Consider the following 16,962-nt stretch of genomic DNA (forward strand, 5'->3'; position numbering starts at 1 on the left):
AGGATGTAGGCAGACAGTATTAGCAGAATTAAAAGGCATTTTTTTTTTGTGTATAATCCCACACAGGAAGACATCTTCAAACTGCGACGGAAGCTTGAGAAGACCAAGAAGCCTGATACTGTACCCAACTCTGATGATATCCTGAATGAGGAGATCAAAGAGTTCAAGGTCTGTTCCCCCGCCATTTCTCCCTCTGTATGTTTGCGTTCTTTCTCCACGTGTTTTGTTTCATTGTCACTTTCTTCCTTGTAGACCCGACTGACCTGCCCCTGCTGTAATTCCCGAGTCAAAGATGCCGTGCTGACCAAGTGCTTCCATGTCTTCTGTTTTGAGTGTGTGAAGACCCGTTACGACACACGCCAGCGCAAGTGTCCCAAGTGCAACGCTGCCTTTGGAGCTAATGATTTTCATCGCATCTACATTGGATAGCAAAAGACTTTGGGTATTTATTGAAAAGGGGTATCGGCTATTGCCACGGAGCAGAGGCATTGAGAGAGAGAGAGAGAGAGAGAGAGAGAGAGAGAGAGAGAGAGATGGCTTCTTTGTCATCTGGTGACCTGTTGAGAATGTAGATGATCAAGAGATCAATGAGGACGAGACTTCCTTTACATCAGCTGATATTTGTCCACAAAGAAGTGGCACCCAAGTGAGTAGCACAGATCTGCCATTATTTCAACATGGTGCTTGGTATTCTCACTGTGAAGCATCCCACATCAAGTTGCAGTGAGCAAGACACTGCCAACTTCTGACACACGCACACACACACACACACACACACACACACACACACACAAACAGAAAGAACTAAGTTGCAGGGAAGAGTAAGAATTTCCGTACTAGCATCCTGACCTGTAAGTGGTGCTACTTTTGTGTTTGTATTGTGTCTGTGCTCACATTCCAGTAAGTTCATTTATAACAAACCGGCGCCTTTCAGCTAGATGAGTAACGTAACTGAAACAAACTAATGGAAGGAAAATGCAGTCTTTTAAATTTGTGTTCAGGATGTACATTTTTTTGTTCGTTCAGCTAATGCAATCTAGATACCTAGCCATATTAAAAAAGGACTGCATTATTTGGAGTTATTGTAGGGGGAGAAAAAAGCACAATGTTTTCATGTAAAAAGCATAATGAGATAGCTATTGTTCCTGCTGTTTTTGTTTTGGTTATGTTTGCTGCGTTATCAATTTAACGAGTGCAAGATGTTTGTTTTCAATAAAACATCTGCCCACTGAGCATATTTTTTGAAAATTTTTCATCATAGCTTTCACTTTTCAATTTATTTCCAAACAACTTAATACAATTCAAGGTTACACTTCAACCCTCTGGATTTTTGCTTCAATTAAATCTTCTGCGATCTTCCCTTCTTCTTTTGTACCCAAAGTTATTTACTTCTTGCCTTTAAGAGAGCTGCCACCTCTGGTCTGTGACGACTGGATCCGGCAAGCAAATTGCTTTTCTTCCTCTGCAGTTAGGTGACCTGAAAACATAATATATGACGGAGCTTTAATTTGTACTCGTCACATATCCATATATCTTGCACTTTATACCATCCTGGTACATCTGGATAATTTAAAACTTCTCTGCTAGTACTGCTTATATACAAAAGCAGTTTAACATGGTTTTACCAGCAAGGCTTGTCACCAAGCTTCTAGAGACCTAGTGCCACCCTCTGCAGCGTAATTTGGACAGCTTCTAGACTCCAGACAGGTATAATTGGGCGTCATCTGCATATGAATGAGAATTGACTTTGCTTTCTTATAATGATTCATAGAGAAAGTATGTAAAATGAAAAACTGTAAAGGTCCCAGTACTGAACCCTGCGGGACACCATATTTAACTTCTATGTATAATGATGCCGTACTGTCAGCACAATTCTTCTGTACATAATGGAATCAATTTGATAAATAAGAACTAAACCAGACAACGATAGTGCCTGTAAGCCCAATATCAGCGTCCAGCCTGTGTAGTAAAACAGAATGGTCAAGGGTGTCAAACTTTCGGCTGCTCCCGTGCTTAAATGTAACATAATTACAGTGGAATTACTGGCATCAAAGGATATCAGAATATCGTTTGCAATACTTGTTAGCACCGTCTCTGTATTATGACTAGTATGGAAGCCAGGCTGGAATTTCTCAAAGTAACAGTAATGTGTAAGGTTGTCAACTACTTTTTCAGGCATTTTAGGGAGAAAAGGTAGTTCTGAAATGTGTCTATAATTGTATGTGGGTCTAGGTCTGACTTTGTAAACAAAAGTATGATAACTGACATTTTTTTAGTCCATCAGGAGCTGCACTATTCAATAATGACCCATCGATAATGCTAACAACAGGTACTACAAGAACATCCATTGAGCTTTTTACTAGTTTTGTTGGCAATGGATCTAGGGAACAAGTAGTTATGCCTTCTGACAGAGTGGTGTCAGGACGACAATTGAAACATGTAAGTAAAACCAAGAAGCTGGTCCTGGCCCTTAGGAACCAGAAGGCATCTACTATGGAGGAGATACCATAGGGAAGGTGAGCAGCTTTAAATTTCTTGTAATGACCTTTAGTGGACGTAACACGTCTGGTCTGTAAAAAAGACAGCTCACCAATGCCCATACTTCCTTAGACATCTGAGGAAGTCCTGGACATCTCTATCTATGCTTACGATCAGTGACCAGCCAGGCCCACACTCTCAGATCCCAGAACAACAGTGCCACCCACTTAGAGGAAATGGTGTATGCATTAGAAAAAATGAAGGGAAAATAATAATGGCCTTAATGTGCAGAAGTGAACGATAGCAACATTCATTACTTGGAGCAGTAGGGTAAGTGTAAATTCTACACCCCATAATTCATTCTGAGAGGCCAGTGCTTTATAACGGTAAGAAAAGGAGCCGATTTGGTTTGAACCATGCTAATAAGTGTATCACACCATGCCACAATCTAAAGAGAATGTTTGTCAAATTACATGTTGTCATACGCTATGTCATACTTGGTGACCACCGTTGCAGATCTTGTCACCAGACCATAATAATTTACATGACTAGAAATGACTAATCGTGACAAATTCAGCGACTAAGTGCCCACTATTCAACATGATTGTTCTCGCCGTGTGCTCTGATAGCCAATAAAGTGCTGTCTCATGGAGCCAGTGCTGTATGAAAGGTTAAAAGGTATGGCAAGTTCAACTGCAATCTCAGCCCTCAGTTTCTTTTTCCATTCAGTCGTGGAACATGAAACACAAGACATTAGACAGACGGGCTTATCTTCTGTTTGTGAGGACCAAAACACCCATGTTCCTTATTCCTCACTGCTGCATTATACACGTTGTACTTCCAGATAAGCATTCATCGGTTGTCCACCCTCATGTACACAGAGTATCCCCTCTTCATCTAAAAACAAAATAAAAATCTGTTTCATGTTGTCTGAGAGATTCTCTGCATATGTTCTACTCGACTGCAGGACACAGGAGCACAGTGCTGACTGCCTACTGATGTATTAAGATTTTCTAAGTGAAGGCTATGACAGGAAAAGTCATATAATGAGACATGGCATTGGGGACAATCTTGGGAAGTGGTGGTGTGCTCCTCAGTATGGAAGGCATTAAAAAAATACAAAATGCTTGGAAACGGTTTTGTTCTAAGATGAGCTTGTCTAGATGCGGAACAAATTATGGACCATAATGCCAAGAGAATGATGGGAATGCTTCAGAATTATCAAGCAGAGCAACAAGAACACATACAGTATACATGTTGGTCAAAGTCTCGCTGATGATGAAGGCTAAAGCTTACAAAAGCTGAGTGTGGAGTAGTATGCTTTGTGGAAGTGAGGTATGGCCAATGGAGGTGCAACAAGAAGCAATGATGGAAAGAACGCAGAGGAGACTGTACAGACGGATGTGTGCAGTGTCACAGGGTGAGAGAAAGACTTGGTGCCGAAGTTGACAGGTGTTGTGCTGAGAAGAAACTGACTAAAGGGATTTGGGCATATGGAGCAGAACATACAGAGATGGAGGCAGAGGGGATGTGGTTGGACATGTTGTCTGCCAGATGATAGTGAAACAATGGACCTCAATGGGTGAAGAGGTGCTAGATGGAGGAGATGTGGATGGAAGTGTTGTCAGATGAGATTGAAATAATGGATCTCACCTCAAAAGAATATCCAGACCCAAAGTGAGTGGAAGGAAAAAGACTTGGGAGTTCGGCTTTTATCAGGCCAACCTGCTCTCTTCAAAAAAATAATGGCACTAAATGGTTCCTTACTGGGTTTTGTGGTTCTTCATCGAGCCATTTCTCGACAAAGCACCTTTTCATTCTGAGAAGTGTTCTTTGCAAATGAAGTTGGTTCTTTGTTCTTTAAAAAAACTTGCTAATAGGTAGAAAGAAACCTGAAATCTTTAATGTCTGATAAGCTACCTAGGCGTACACTAACAGATTAAGAAAACCTGAACTTCCCCTGTGGTGTTGTATGCAGCAAAGAGTCCTTTTAAAATCATGCAAATCTGTTACCATCTATTCATGGTTAGTAACTGTGTGGAGGATAAATAAGTAAAGGATCTTTCTGGAACCTTCATGTGGATGGATCTTTTGGAAACCAATAATGGCTCCCCAATGGTATCACTTTGAAGAACCACCTCTTGAACCTTAATTTTTAAGAGTGTGGGTCAACCCAGAAGATGATGGTTAAACCAGCGATGATGATGATGAACAACGTGCAACCTACCCAGCTGTCTGTGCATTTGAAGGCTATTAAGATATCTCCTCTGTAGCGCTTGCAGTTGACCTTTTGTGTCATAAACTGCCATCACACTGTAGAGGTATCTCTTCTGACCTGGGGTTAAGCCCTGTAAACCAAAACAAAGAAGATGTTAAACACAAAGTTCTGACATTTTAATACCAACTCTTACTTCTAGTGGTTAATTTTAACCTGACAAGTCACTTATTCTCAGCTATCTTTAGCTGAGCTGATCTTTGAGGTCTGGACTAAGGGGTAACCACAAAATTGATTCCAAAATTAAATTAGATGGTTTACCTCGGCAGTGACATTCATGTCTCTGGCGACTCTTCCTATGAAGTCAGTAGACGGATTTCAAGAGTGGAGAGGGGTGTGTGGCGCTCCCAATATCTGTGCAAAAGGACGAAAGTCTAAGTCTTTAGAGTGGCTGGACCAGGCCAAGGGGATGTCCACGTAACACCTGGCTGCGGGCAGATAGATGGTTATTTCTGAAGGGTGAGACCGGGCCACGTGTCTGCCTGGGAGGGTTACCAACCAGGATGCCGAGCTGTTTCGTAGAGTGGTTCTTCAGAATGATGCTATAGGGAAACCAATTTTGGTTCCCAAATGATCCATCCACACGAGCTTTCCAGAAAGAGCTTTCACTTATTTATCCTCCATACAATTAATATACAAGAACAGACAGTAACAGATTTGTGGAGAACCAATGGGTCATGATTTTCAAACAACACTTGCTGCATACAACAACACGGGCCAAGTTTTTTTAATCTGTTAGTATGAAGCTAGGTAGCCCACCAAACATTAAACATTTCAGATTTCTTCCACATACAGTATTTGGAAATTTTTCAAAACACAAAGAACCAACTTTGTATGCAATGAACCCATCCCAGAATGAAATGGTGCTTGGTCAAGCAACGGTTCAACAAGGGACCGCACGACCCAGAAAAGGACCATAAAATGCCATTAAAGAACCTTTGAGTGTGCTAAAGAATGGGAAGTGCTGATGGGATGGCATTTTCTCATCACACAATGGAAACCAACAAGTTGACTAGATGATGACCTCACCCATAAGGTATGTCAATAATAAAACATCTTAATAATAAGGATTTTTGATTCCACCTTTTTTGGGGGGGGTTGGTGGCAGAATTGGTACTCCAGCCACCATAAAAAAAAACCTCACACTAGTTCCATTCCATCTGAACTAGTGTGGTGCTGAGGTGTCACCCGTTGCATGGCTAAACTCGGGTCCTATTCTGGAATCCTGAGTTGGTTTGTCGTATGGTGGGTGCAGCAATGCGCTGTATCAGCGTGTGGTCCTAATCTCTCTCTCTCTCAGGGATAACACAACACAATCCTGACAAGTTTGGATTTCAGTGTGGCTCTTGCATGAATGAAACGATCACAGACCACTTCCATTATCTGTCTTGAGTGTCACCCCGTCTAAAAGATTCCCGGAAAATATACAAAATAATATATTGGGGACAGGTCCTCCCTCAAACAAAAAAAAATACAACCTTCATCAGGGTGGTGTTCTTCTCAGATTTGGGCACATGAGGCTTCTTAAGATGCTGGGCTCCTCCAGGATGTTCTTCCATTTTTCACTCAACTCCTGTGAAGGACACAACAAAAACAGAGGAGAGGGGGCTTTCAGACATGTCGACTCCGATGGGAAGTGAAGCAAAATGCCACCTGCCTGAGTAGATCACAAAATGAAAGCTTTCAAAGCAGTTTGGGCACCTTCTTCAGGTAAGTATCCATAAATGGCTAACACGGTACATCACTCAACTCCTACCTCACTTATTTCCAAACAGATTCACATTTATTTGCTGAGCAGACGCCTTTATCCAAAGCGATCCCACAAAAGAGGTCAACACCCCAAGGCTGCGTACAGACTTGTATAGATGTTAGAAATGATGAGCCGAGCTGAACTGAGATGGGGTGCATGAACAAGGCCCTTAATCTAAAAATTGTGAGCGCTCTGACCTCGAAAAGGCATGTAAAAAGACCATTGTCCCTCAGGGATTAACAAAGTATAACAAAAATAAATTGTTCCACATTCCTTGGTCTACCTTGCAGTATGCGGGCATATCCTTGTTTTGCATCCTGGGTATGTTTTGATGTGTAACTACACGTGGTGAGTCAAAAAAAAAAAAAAAACGGAGCCAAATACTTTGTAAGCGTGCATTCTTGGCCAATAAACGCGACTCAGATATTATGATACATTGCTCTTCAATTCCACTATTTTGAGAATGTCGTTCCTAATGTGTTGTCGCAAATAACAACAACAACATTTATTTCTATAGCACATTTTCATACAAGCAGTAGCTCAAAGTGCTTTACATAATAAAGAATGGAAAAATAAAAGATACAATAAGAAAACAAAATAAATCAACATTAATTAACATCGAATAAGAGTAAGGTTCAATGGCCAGGGGGGACAGAAAAAAAAAAACTCCAGACGGCTGGAGAAAAAATAAAATCTGTAGGGATTCCAGACCATGAGACCGCCCAGTCCCCTCTGGTCATCCTACCTAACATAAATAAAACATAATCCATCAATCACTTTAGTAAATCTGCAGAAAGAATTCCAAACTCGTACTAAAGCCTACCTGACCGCAGAAACATAAAAATGGGTGTCAGAAGGATAACAATAACATCCCGATTTTCTGGATAATTGTTCGTCGGTAAAAAAAAAAAAAAAACTATTAACGAAAAAAGCAGGGAGATAGAAAGAGGAATAAAAAAACGCCACCCGCGTAGTAACGACGGCACTGACCCGTGTCGCCTCCTTGTACACAAAAGTTCTCGACCATGGCAACGGCTCGCTGTGTGCCGCAAAGGCCACTCGGCATTCTTTCAGTGTTAAGTGCTGCCGGTTCTCACTTTCACTCTTGGGCTGTCACTTTGAAAAGTTTCCGAAGTGATCAGTGCTCATGTGTAACTGGCCAAATCAAAACGAATTAATGTAAGGTGCTATTCGGCACATTTAGTAAGCAATATGGATCGCATTAAAGTGCGTCCATTCCTTTAGCCCCTGCACCGTTTTCTGTAGTTACAAGCCCCGTGCAGACACACTCATATGTACATTTTAGAAGCTGTAGTAATCATACCAGTTGCTCTAATCTGTATTTTCGTAGACCCAGCGATGGGGCTGGCGCAATGCCCAGAGGTTGCCAAAGCTGACAGACACTTCAAAGACTTCAAAGACAGTCAAAACCCAACCCAATCCTACAAATTCTAGGCCACTAGTGATTGGTCCACTTCAAGCAATCACCTTCCCCACTCCCAGCTGTAAATATCCCTGACGCTCACGTCTCGGATTGGCCAATTGGGGTTTAATTTGCATGAGTAGGCGGGCCTTTCTTGAAAGGCTGAGATGCGAGGATACAACTAACAGAGCGGAGTCTTTAAACATTTTTCTTAAAGCTCACGAACCGTAGGAAAAAAAAAAAACGTGACGAGACTCCATTTGAACATGTGTGTTGCCTTTTTTCTTTTCTTTCAGGTGAAACATCACAGCAGATAATGAAAAGTTGCGTTAGGGGGCTTGTGCAAAAATGTTATTTGGCTAAAAGAGAAACTAGACAAGAGAGGCCGTTTCGGCTGTAGAGCCTTCATAAGGTGTGTTGCCGAAACGTCAAGGTCTCTTTAATATTTTTCTTCTTTCTTCAACGTGAATATAACCTTTATTTATTCATAGAAAGACATGACCCCGCTAAACTCAAGAAATGCAATTACAAACTTCACTCCGAAGTCAGTGAAACATCGACACCACATGGAAGTTTAGGAAAGGAAAAAGAAGATGATGAAGGTGGTGGAATCCGACACACTTTGTTCACACGTTTATTTATCATTTTAAATTGCTATCAAATAATAAAGAACTACTTACTAAATATGCCGCATGGCTTTAACCTTCAGAAAATATTTAAAAAAGAAAGAGAAACACTTACTTGATTTTCAGCTTAAAAGGGAAAAATGAAAAACGCAAAACAGTGACTTTTTTCCTTTTGTTCTTTCGCACATCAGAAAAGAAAAATGCAAGAAACAAGAACGAGAAAACGCACTTTATTTTGCAGTAAGTAACAACAATAACGTTCATAAAAGAACGGCCACATCAGTGAAGTAACGTTTGCAAAGCTTGAACTGTACATTATTTTTACCTGAAAGATGTGACTCCGTTTGTCAGCAGTCATGGCCTCGTCCCTGAGTGTCACTCTTTTACTGTTCCGAAAAACAACGCAATGGCCCATCCTCTGCTGATGCCAGTGTAGCTTCAAGGCCGTCGATCAATGTGTTGTGAAGAGGACTGTTCGAACGTGTCGTCAAAAATTGCGCAGAATATTCTGGTTTTAGACAACGAAAACTCATCTGTTTTGTTGTATTTGCGGTATTACACTTTCATTATTTGAATCACAAATAAATCCAGAAAAGTATGTGTAATTTTAAGTTTATGACTGCTATTTGTTACCATAGAATGAAAAAAATACCTTATTTTACATCATTCTATTTTTTAATCAAAAATAAAAATCTGAAAATTCCTTTCATTTTCGTTTTTGCTTCTAAAATGAAATTGCAAATACCAAAAAGTACACGGACCATTATCTTCCCTTACCTTTTAATACTTTTATATTTTTTGGAATATTTTTATATTGTTCCCACATGTTTAAGAACTACAGCGCAACCACAGTAGCGCTACCATTAACGAATCTTCTGTACTGCGGTTATCCCATTTCGGGATTCCCGTTTTCAACACCCATTAGTGTTTCTGCTTTTTAGACAAACTGTTTAATCAGCTGGAATTGGTCGATCCCTACTGCAATGCCCAGTTTTTCGACAGTTGGGTAGAAATAGATGTGACTAACAGGTCTTTAACTGCATGACTTGTAATTATCTATGAAACTGTCAAGTTTTAAACTTTAAGTGAAGAAGGCCGAGTGACATTTCGAGATGGGCTCAGCGGCAGACCTCCGCAGCTCCGCTGGGCTGCCATTTGGATTTCAGGGTTTTGTCACTTGTTTTACTTGACTGGAGTCGGATAACCCACCCCTAACCCTAATCATAGAGTAGCCAGAGGTTATCACTGACACGAATAATATAAAGTGACAGCTTCCTCTGTGGTGTGTAGCTCTGGAAATCCACAGAATATATTGGACATTTCAGGGCCTCAGAAAGGCAAGAAAATGACGTGCTGTAGCAGGAATAAAGATGCATAGAAACAATTTTAAGTAAAATAGCCCAAAATATAAAGTCACTCACGCACACGCCATTTTCTTCAATTAAAAATAGCCCAATTGGGCATGACGTTGATCCCGGCCAATTTGGTTGCAGGTGCCTTTCCTGCACGGGGCATTATTTTGAATGGACAGAGGGATCAGCCTCTCCCGGCTGAATGAGATAAACACATAAACTGAAATAGTTTTTGGTTTTCTTTGAATGTCCATAAGTCTAGTATATATTTCACAACTTTCCCTTATCAAAATGCCGAATTGTTGGATGAAACATCTTGACTGCAAGATATTGCGTGCATCAGTAGCCAAACCACAAAATGTATGCCTGCCATTCTGCCGATTACAGTTTTAACTGCATGACGAGAAATCACAGATTTCACTACTGATTTTTTTTTCTGTTTTTCTGCGTGTACTTGAAATGTTCTTCATTACAGGATTTGTATGGTCTGTTGATTTATAGCTGCTGTGATGTTTTACACAATTTAATGTTGAAGTCCCTCCAGCTGCACGAATGATCTCCTCATTGGATCCAGGGTGCACGATGAAGTTTGTGACAATCAATTTTCACTTCTTTTTATGTCTTGCTGTTTCAACACGTTATTTCAAGGTCCATAGAGTACCTCTGTTTGCAGCTGAAGCAAATGTGCATGCACTGCAAACGGTGCATACCGTCCCGAATTCTTTACGGCCATTTCGAAAACAGTTATATTTCATTTTAAGTTTGTCGCCGTAAAATTACATACTACAGAAACCCTCCGGTGCCTCCGAAATCTCGCTAGCATTCCTAAAGAAGTTTACAATACCTAACAGGCGCTCAGATTTGCAGATCACGCCACGTTAACGGTGGCTGCTGTTTGGTTTGCATCCGCTTTGTATGGACAGGACTGAATTCTAGCGGGATTGCGCGGAATGACTACGAGTGGCACGACCTCTTAAAATTGTAAATAAATTCCGAGCGCCCATGTTATCTTATCCTTCAGAAATGAATAATTTTTCAATGAAAACTCGGACAATTGTATTGGTTATGAAAATCCGCCTGGATGCTTATTTTACTAGCAAAAAATGCAACCGTCTAGTAACCATGGCGCTGTGGTTCTCTTTTAAGGGTGGTGTCTCCGCCCCTCTCGAAGCCCCGCCCCGAGGCGCAGCCCAGTGGACTCCCGATTTTACCCGATGAAATCCAAGTCGAGCGGAGAGGATACCACGACGGAAGACAGCAAACGGACTAGCGACGCGGTGAGACTCCTCTTTGTGTTTGTCGCGCTCTTCTTACTGGATGTTTACCTCAGTGCTGTCACTGTCACAGAAAAACAGACGAAGATTATAGCGCCTGCTAAACTTAGTAGAAGTCGTGAACTGCTCAGCAGCCTCCTGCTTGATGCGCCACTGACTTACAGTACATAACGGAGTTTGGTGCTGTCCTGCCAGGGAGTCAGTATTCGTTTCATTTTCGTCTAGCTTTTGTTTTTCACAAGCGTTATTTAATTTATGCCACGTTTTCAGTAAATTGGAAAAATCATTTTGGTTTACTAGTGTGCGTGAATGTTGAATGTTGTTAAATACGTCGTAGTGCATGCAGTAAAAAAGCTATACAATAAATGTTGAACCATTGTTTTTACTTTTGTCAAAAATTATTATTATTATTATTATTATTATTTCTGCTATTTGATTTATTATATTGATGGATGGATGCACTGTTAAAGATTCTGTAAAATACATTACATTTATAGTTTTACAGTAAAAACTGTAATCCAATAAACGGTCAAACCAATTTTTACAGACAAATGTATGTACAGTAGATGTACTGTACATTTAAGCAGTATTTATTAAGCAGTCAATATTAATTAATTGATTCCATGTGGAAGACTATTTTAGGAATAACTGTATTATAATATAGGGCAGCATGGTGGTGCAGTGGTAGCACTGCTGCTGCCTTGCAGTTAGGAGACCTTGGTTCACTTACTGGGTCCTCCCTGCGTGGAGTTTGCATGTTCTCCCCGTGTCTGCGTGGGTTTCCTCCCACAGTCCAATGACATGCAGGTTAGGTGCACTGGCGATCCTAAATTGGCCCTAGCGTGTGCTTTGGTGTGTGGGTGTGTGTGTGCGTGTGTGTGCCTTGCGGTGAACTGGCGCCCTACCCGGGATTTGTTCCTGCCTTGTGCCCTGTCTTGGCTGGGATTGACTCCAGCAGACCCCCTGTGTTAGGATATAGTGGGTTGAATACTGACTGACTGTATTATAGTACATGTATTATAATGTATTGTAATATTACAATATGCAAGCTTTTAAGGCAACTCAGGCCCCTTCTTCAGACAAAAAGATTAATTGATTACATCTTGCCTGAAGAAGGGGCCTAAGTTGCCTCGAAAGCTCACATATTGTAATATTCTTTTTAGTTAGCTAATAAAAGGTGTCATTTTGCTTGACTTCTCACTACTTCCATAATGGCTAACATGGTACAATGCCCTACTATCTCTTATTAAATAACTAAAAATTAAATCTTCATAAATACACATGGTTTAATTGATTTAAAACAATTAAACGCTAAAAGGGTTTCAAGTGATGGACCAGTAAGTGGTGGTGCGGGTGTAATGCTGCTGCCTCATCATAAATAGACCAGGGTTCACATTCTGGGTCCACCCTGCGTGGAGTTTACATGTCTTCCCTGGGTTCATGTTGGTTTTCTGCATGGGCTTCAGTTTCCTCCCACAGTCCATAATCATGCAGGTTATGTGGACTGGTGGTGCTGAACTGGCCCTGTGCTGTGTGTGTGATTGTTTTCACCCATTGATGGGCTGCTGCCCTGTCCTGGGGTTGTTCCTGCTGAGCCTGTTGTTTGCTGGGGTCTGCTCCAGGTGCCCTGTAAAACCCTACCCTGCATAAGCAAGTACATAAAATAAAAGGTTTAGACATTTTTCAAGTTCATGACCAAATTTCTGTTTGCCCTCACTGGAGCAATGTTGCTGTAAGTTGGAAATCCCAATTGGGACATTATTGGCTGCTCACGTTGGACCAATATATTTGCCCACACTGGGCGTACACTGGCCCATTGTCAGTTTGTTTACTATTTATTTCAATTCAGGGTTATTGAAAGCTGGAGCCTATCTTGGCAAATTCGGGCACACATCAAAAAAAAGCACTGGACAGAGTGCCAGTCCACCTCAAAGCCCACTCATCCCCCACCCCCCTCCCCAATCATCCAGAGCTAATTTGGAATTGTCAATTAACCAGAGTAAATCTTTGGGAATGGGGGAGATAAACAGGAGTACCCAGAGGGAAAACCCATGCAGACTTGAGAAGAATGTGCACATCTCCACACAGATAATGACTGTCTGGAGGATTTGAACCCAGGACTCTGGACCTGTGAGGAGGTAATGCCAACCAGTCCGCTGAGTAAGACATAATACATGTGATGGGCCATGTGACTTAGAAACAGCACCTCTGATTTGTGTCTGTATTTTGTTCTCCAGCAGCTGCAACAATGGCAGAACTTGCACCATCACCACCAAAGCAGCACCAAGGAGGTACCCCGGAGCTAAACAGAAATCAAGTGGTTAAACTTGGAGGAGAGCGGCTCTATATGTTCCTACGAGGAGAACCAATGTGTATTGGGGTGAGTTGAAGCTGAGGGATACATTGCTAGCAGTGAGTAGTTTTGAAATAAAATGTTCACATCACAGTTGTATTGGGCCAATTGAGAAGGTGCTCAACAGCTTATGTCTATAAATTTAGTGAAGCTTTAAAACAAGGCTGTGGAGTCGGTACACAAAACCTAAGACCATGACTCTGACTCAAGGTCCTCAATTTATGGTACCACCGACTCCCACTCCAACTCCTTAACCTGTAATACCACAATCTGTGACTCCTCAATTTATGATACCACCGACTCAGAGTCCTCAATTTGTAGTACCACCAACTCCATCTCCTCAACTTATTGTACCTCTGACTCCTCAATTTTTAATACCACAAACTCTGACTCCTCAATTTATGATACCACCGACTCAGAGTCCTCAATTTACAGTATAGTACCACCAACTCTGACACCTACTCCTCAATTCATAGTACCACTGACACCTCCTCCTCAATTCATAGTACCTCTGATACCTACTCCTCAAGTTATCATACTACCAACTCTAACTCCACAATTTGTGGTACCACCAACTCCAACTCCTAATTAGTTCCTCCAACTCCTTAAATTATGGTACCACTGACTTTGACTCCTTCATTTAAAATACCACCAATGCTGATTCCTCAATTTATTGTACCACTGACTCCAATTCCTCAGTTTACAGAATGGTACCACCAACTTCAACTCCTACTTCTCAGTTCAGCTTCTTCAGTATAGTACCACCAACTCTGTGTCCTTGATTTATTGTACCATTGACTCCGACTCAACCCTGATCCCTCAATTTGACTAATTAGACTAATGCAGTTACTATGTTGCTTGAAAGAACACAACATACAAGACACATGGCATTTCATTGTTGCCATCATAAATCATCAGACTACTTTTCAGCACGCTAACCTGTTAAAGCTCAGGTTTAAAGGCTGTAGTGATGTCAAAAGTTAAAACAGAGGCTGTATTTCTACCAAAAGGGTAGAAGGAAAAATAGTTTAATTGAATATAGGTGAAACTGGAAATTTTAACAAAATATTTTACAATTTATGTTTAATCAGAGTCGATACATTTTGATCAAGTCTGACTCCTGTAACCCAATAATTGCTTCCAACTCCAAATCTGACTCCACAGCCCTGCTTTAAAAATGCTGGATCTCTTTGGCTATTTAGGGTGGTGATTCTTAAAGCAGGTTGAGACAATATTAGTGGATTTTAGTCAAATTAAAAATATTTTACTGCATACTGCAGGTTTGAGTAAGCAACACAGGCTAATCCGGCTTTAAGATACATTGTACAAGGGACGTTCAAAAAGTTTCTGCACTTTTATATTTTTGTTGGAAACAGTGAACACGGGGGGAAGAGTAGTAATTGGGCATTAAAAAGTTGGTATGATGCTTGGAAAATTGCATCGCAAACAAAGGTGACTATGTAGAAAAGTGATGTCATTTTTTTTTTTAATTCTTAATTAATAGAGTTAAAAAAAGTGCGGGAACTTTCTGAACGTCCCTCATAGGTTACAGTTACAATGAACACAACTGACAGCTGAAAATGCATGCAGCTCGTTACAGTTTCAAGTCAGTGTGTTACACTGAATATGTCGTAAACCATCCTGTTTTCCATTTCCACAAATAGTTGTTTGTGAATTTTGATTTAAAGTTCTTTGGCATGGTATTCACCATATGCAGTATACAGTTGACAACACTTCCACTGCACAGTTTAAACTGGTTGTGTCTGTGTGTGTCTTTATCATCTCTGCATTAAAGCCACTTGACTTGACAAAATTCTTCTTTCACATTCTAAACATGTACGTTTTAGCAGAACTGGCAACATTAAACTCTCCCAGGGCGTTTTATTGTGCATGTGTGCGCTAGTGTCCCCTGCAACTGACTGGCACTCTGTCCAGGTTTGGTTTCTGCCTTGAGCTCCATCCTGCCAGGATAGACCCCTGAACCCTGTCACACTGAATAGGACTAAATGGATTTAGAAATACAAAGAGGGAGGGAAATGAACTAACCAAGGCAGAGGGAAAATGCACAAGTGAAGACAAGATTCTCAAACAACATACAACCATTTGCTTTTTCACTACCTAAGATGGGAGATGAAGCCAGTCATTGCATTACACCCTGAAGAACACATCATGAATGGTAATGACTGCAACAAAATTTAAAAACTACTTTATGTTATAGGGACCCCCCCAAAGAGATGTGATCTAGATTTCCTGCTTTCCCTGATCAATAATCTAAAATTAATTTTCTGTGGAATATCACCAACAAAGAAGCTGGTCTGAAAAGAAGAAGACATATTGGGGATGAATAGTAGACAGAATAGTTTAATAGGGGGGGAGAGAAAAAGAGCAAGCTTTTTCTAATCTATACTTTTAATCCTTATAATTATAAGCGTCAACGTAACATTAAGCTTCATGGCAATAACTTCTGGGAAAACGGGGAAATTAAGGTCAAAGCTGTCTTATTTTAAGTTAAGACTACAAAATGACAGCAAAAGTTCAGTAGCAATATCTTCATGAGCAAACAGTTAACTTTGTGAGCTGGAATGTTAAAGGACTCAATCATGAATTAAAGAGAAAGAAAATATTCTCCCACCTAACCGGTCTAAATGCTAAAATAGTATTTTTACAGGAGACCCCCTTATTAAGCAAGGATTAGTTTTGGCTGCACAGAGACTGGACTGGCCAAATATTCCATTCCAGCTTAACAAAGAAAACTAGAGGTGTGGGAATTCTTATACAAAGAACAATAATATTTGTAGTAATCGATGTAATATCTGATCCTGAAGGGAGATATGTGATTGTCATGGGTGATTTATTTCACTGTAAAGTGATTTTGATAAATATCTATGCGCCCAATGTAGATGATAGAGACTTCATCCAAAACATATTTGCATCCATTCCCAATGTGAACACTCATAAAATTATAAAGGCTGGGGACTTTAATTGTGTTTTAAATCCAGACTTACAGTAGATAGGGCTCCTGCCACAAGGGCGATGGTGTCTAACAATGCAAAAACAATGACACAGAATTCACTCGAGCTCCATATTTGCATAAGTATACCATTATTCTATTTAAAATTATATATCGAGTGCATCTGTCTCATTTAAAATTGTCCAAAATGTTTCCAGGGCAAGATCTAACCTGCGAGCGTTGCAATCAAGGTCCACCCTCGTTGGGCCACATGCTTTGGGCCTGCACCAAATTAACATCATTCTGGACCACAATTTTTAAATTCTTTTCAGACAGCCTTGGGTGTCACAATCCCTCCTAATCCACTAACATCTGTGTTTGGTGGGCTCACAGATGGGCTTAAAGTGGAGAAGGACAAGCAAACTGTAATGGCCACTATTCACTATTGGCACGTAGACTTATCTTGCTCAACTGGAAGAAT

General features: G+C 40.7%; 2 protein-coding genes across 5 annotated transcripts in view; one reads left to right on the plus strand and one right to left on the minus strand.

The window, feature by feature from the left end:
* The window catches only part of rnf20 (ring finger protein 20, E3 ubiquitin protein ligase), a 45,872-nt gene extending 44,624 nt beyond the window's left edge, over positions 1–1,248 (plus strand). Inside the window, exons 20-21 of the mRNA XM_039767502.1 lie at positions 67–168; positions 253–1,248. Coding sequence (XP_039623436.1) covers positions 67–168; positions 253–429 — 279 coding nt within the window. The 3' untranslated portion in view covers positions 430–1,248. The remainder of the gene's footprint in view (positions 1–66; positions 169–252) is intronic.
* An 18-nt stretch (positions 1,249–1,266) lies between these two features.
* Positions 1,267–7,985, minus strand: LOC120538082 (protein FAM216B-like). 4 transcript variants are annotated; one of them, XM_039767505.1, is made up of 4 exons: positions 7,828–7,985; positions 6,232–6,326; positions 4,706–4,826; positions 1,267–1,477 (listed from the first exon to the last, which is right to left on the minus strand). In XM_039767505.1, exons 2-4 carry the CDS (start codon positions 6,310–6,312, stop codon positions 1,386–1,388), a joined length of 294 nt encoding a protein of 97 aa, XP_039623439.1. In that variant the 5' UTR covers positions 6,313–6,326; positions 7,828–7,985; the 3' UTR covers positions 1,267–1,385. The 4 variants fall into 4 exon arrangements, with proteins under 4 accessions (XP_039623439.1, XP_039623440.1, XP_039623437.1 ...); XM_039767506.1 differs by lacking the exon at positions 7,828–7,985 and adding an exon at positions 7,494–7,777; XM_039767503.1 differs by lacking the exon at positions 7,828–7,985 and adding an exon at positions 7,327–7,420.
* Positions 7,986–16,962: the final 8,977 nt, after the last annotated feature.

Source organism: Polypterus senegalus, chromosome 10, assembly GCF_016835505.1.
Source record: "Polypterus senegalus isolate Bchr_013 chromosome 10, ASM1683550v1, whole genome shotgun sequence".
NCBI classification, from domain to species: Eukaryota; Metazoa; Chordata; class Cladistia; order Polypteriformes; family Polypteridae; genus Polypterus; species Polypterus senegalus.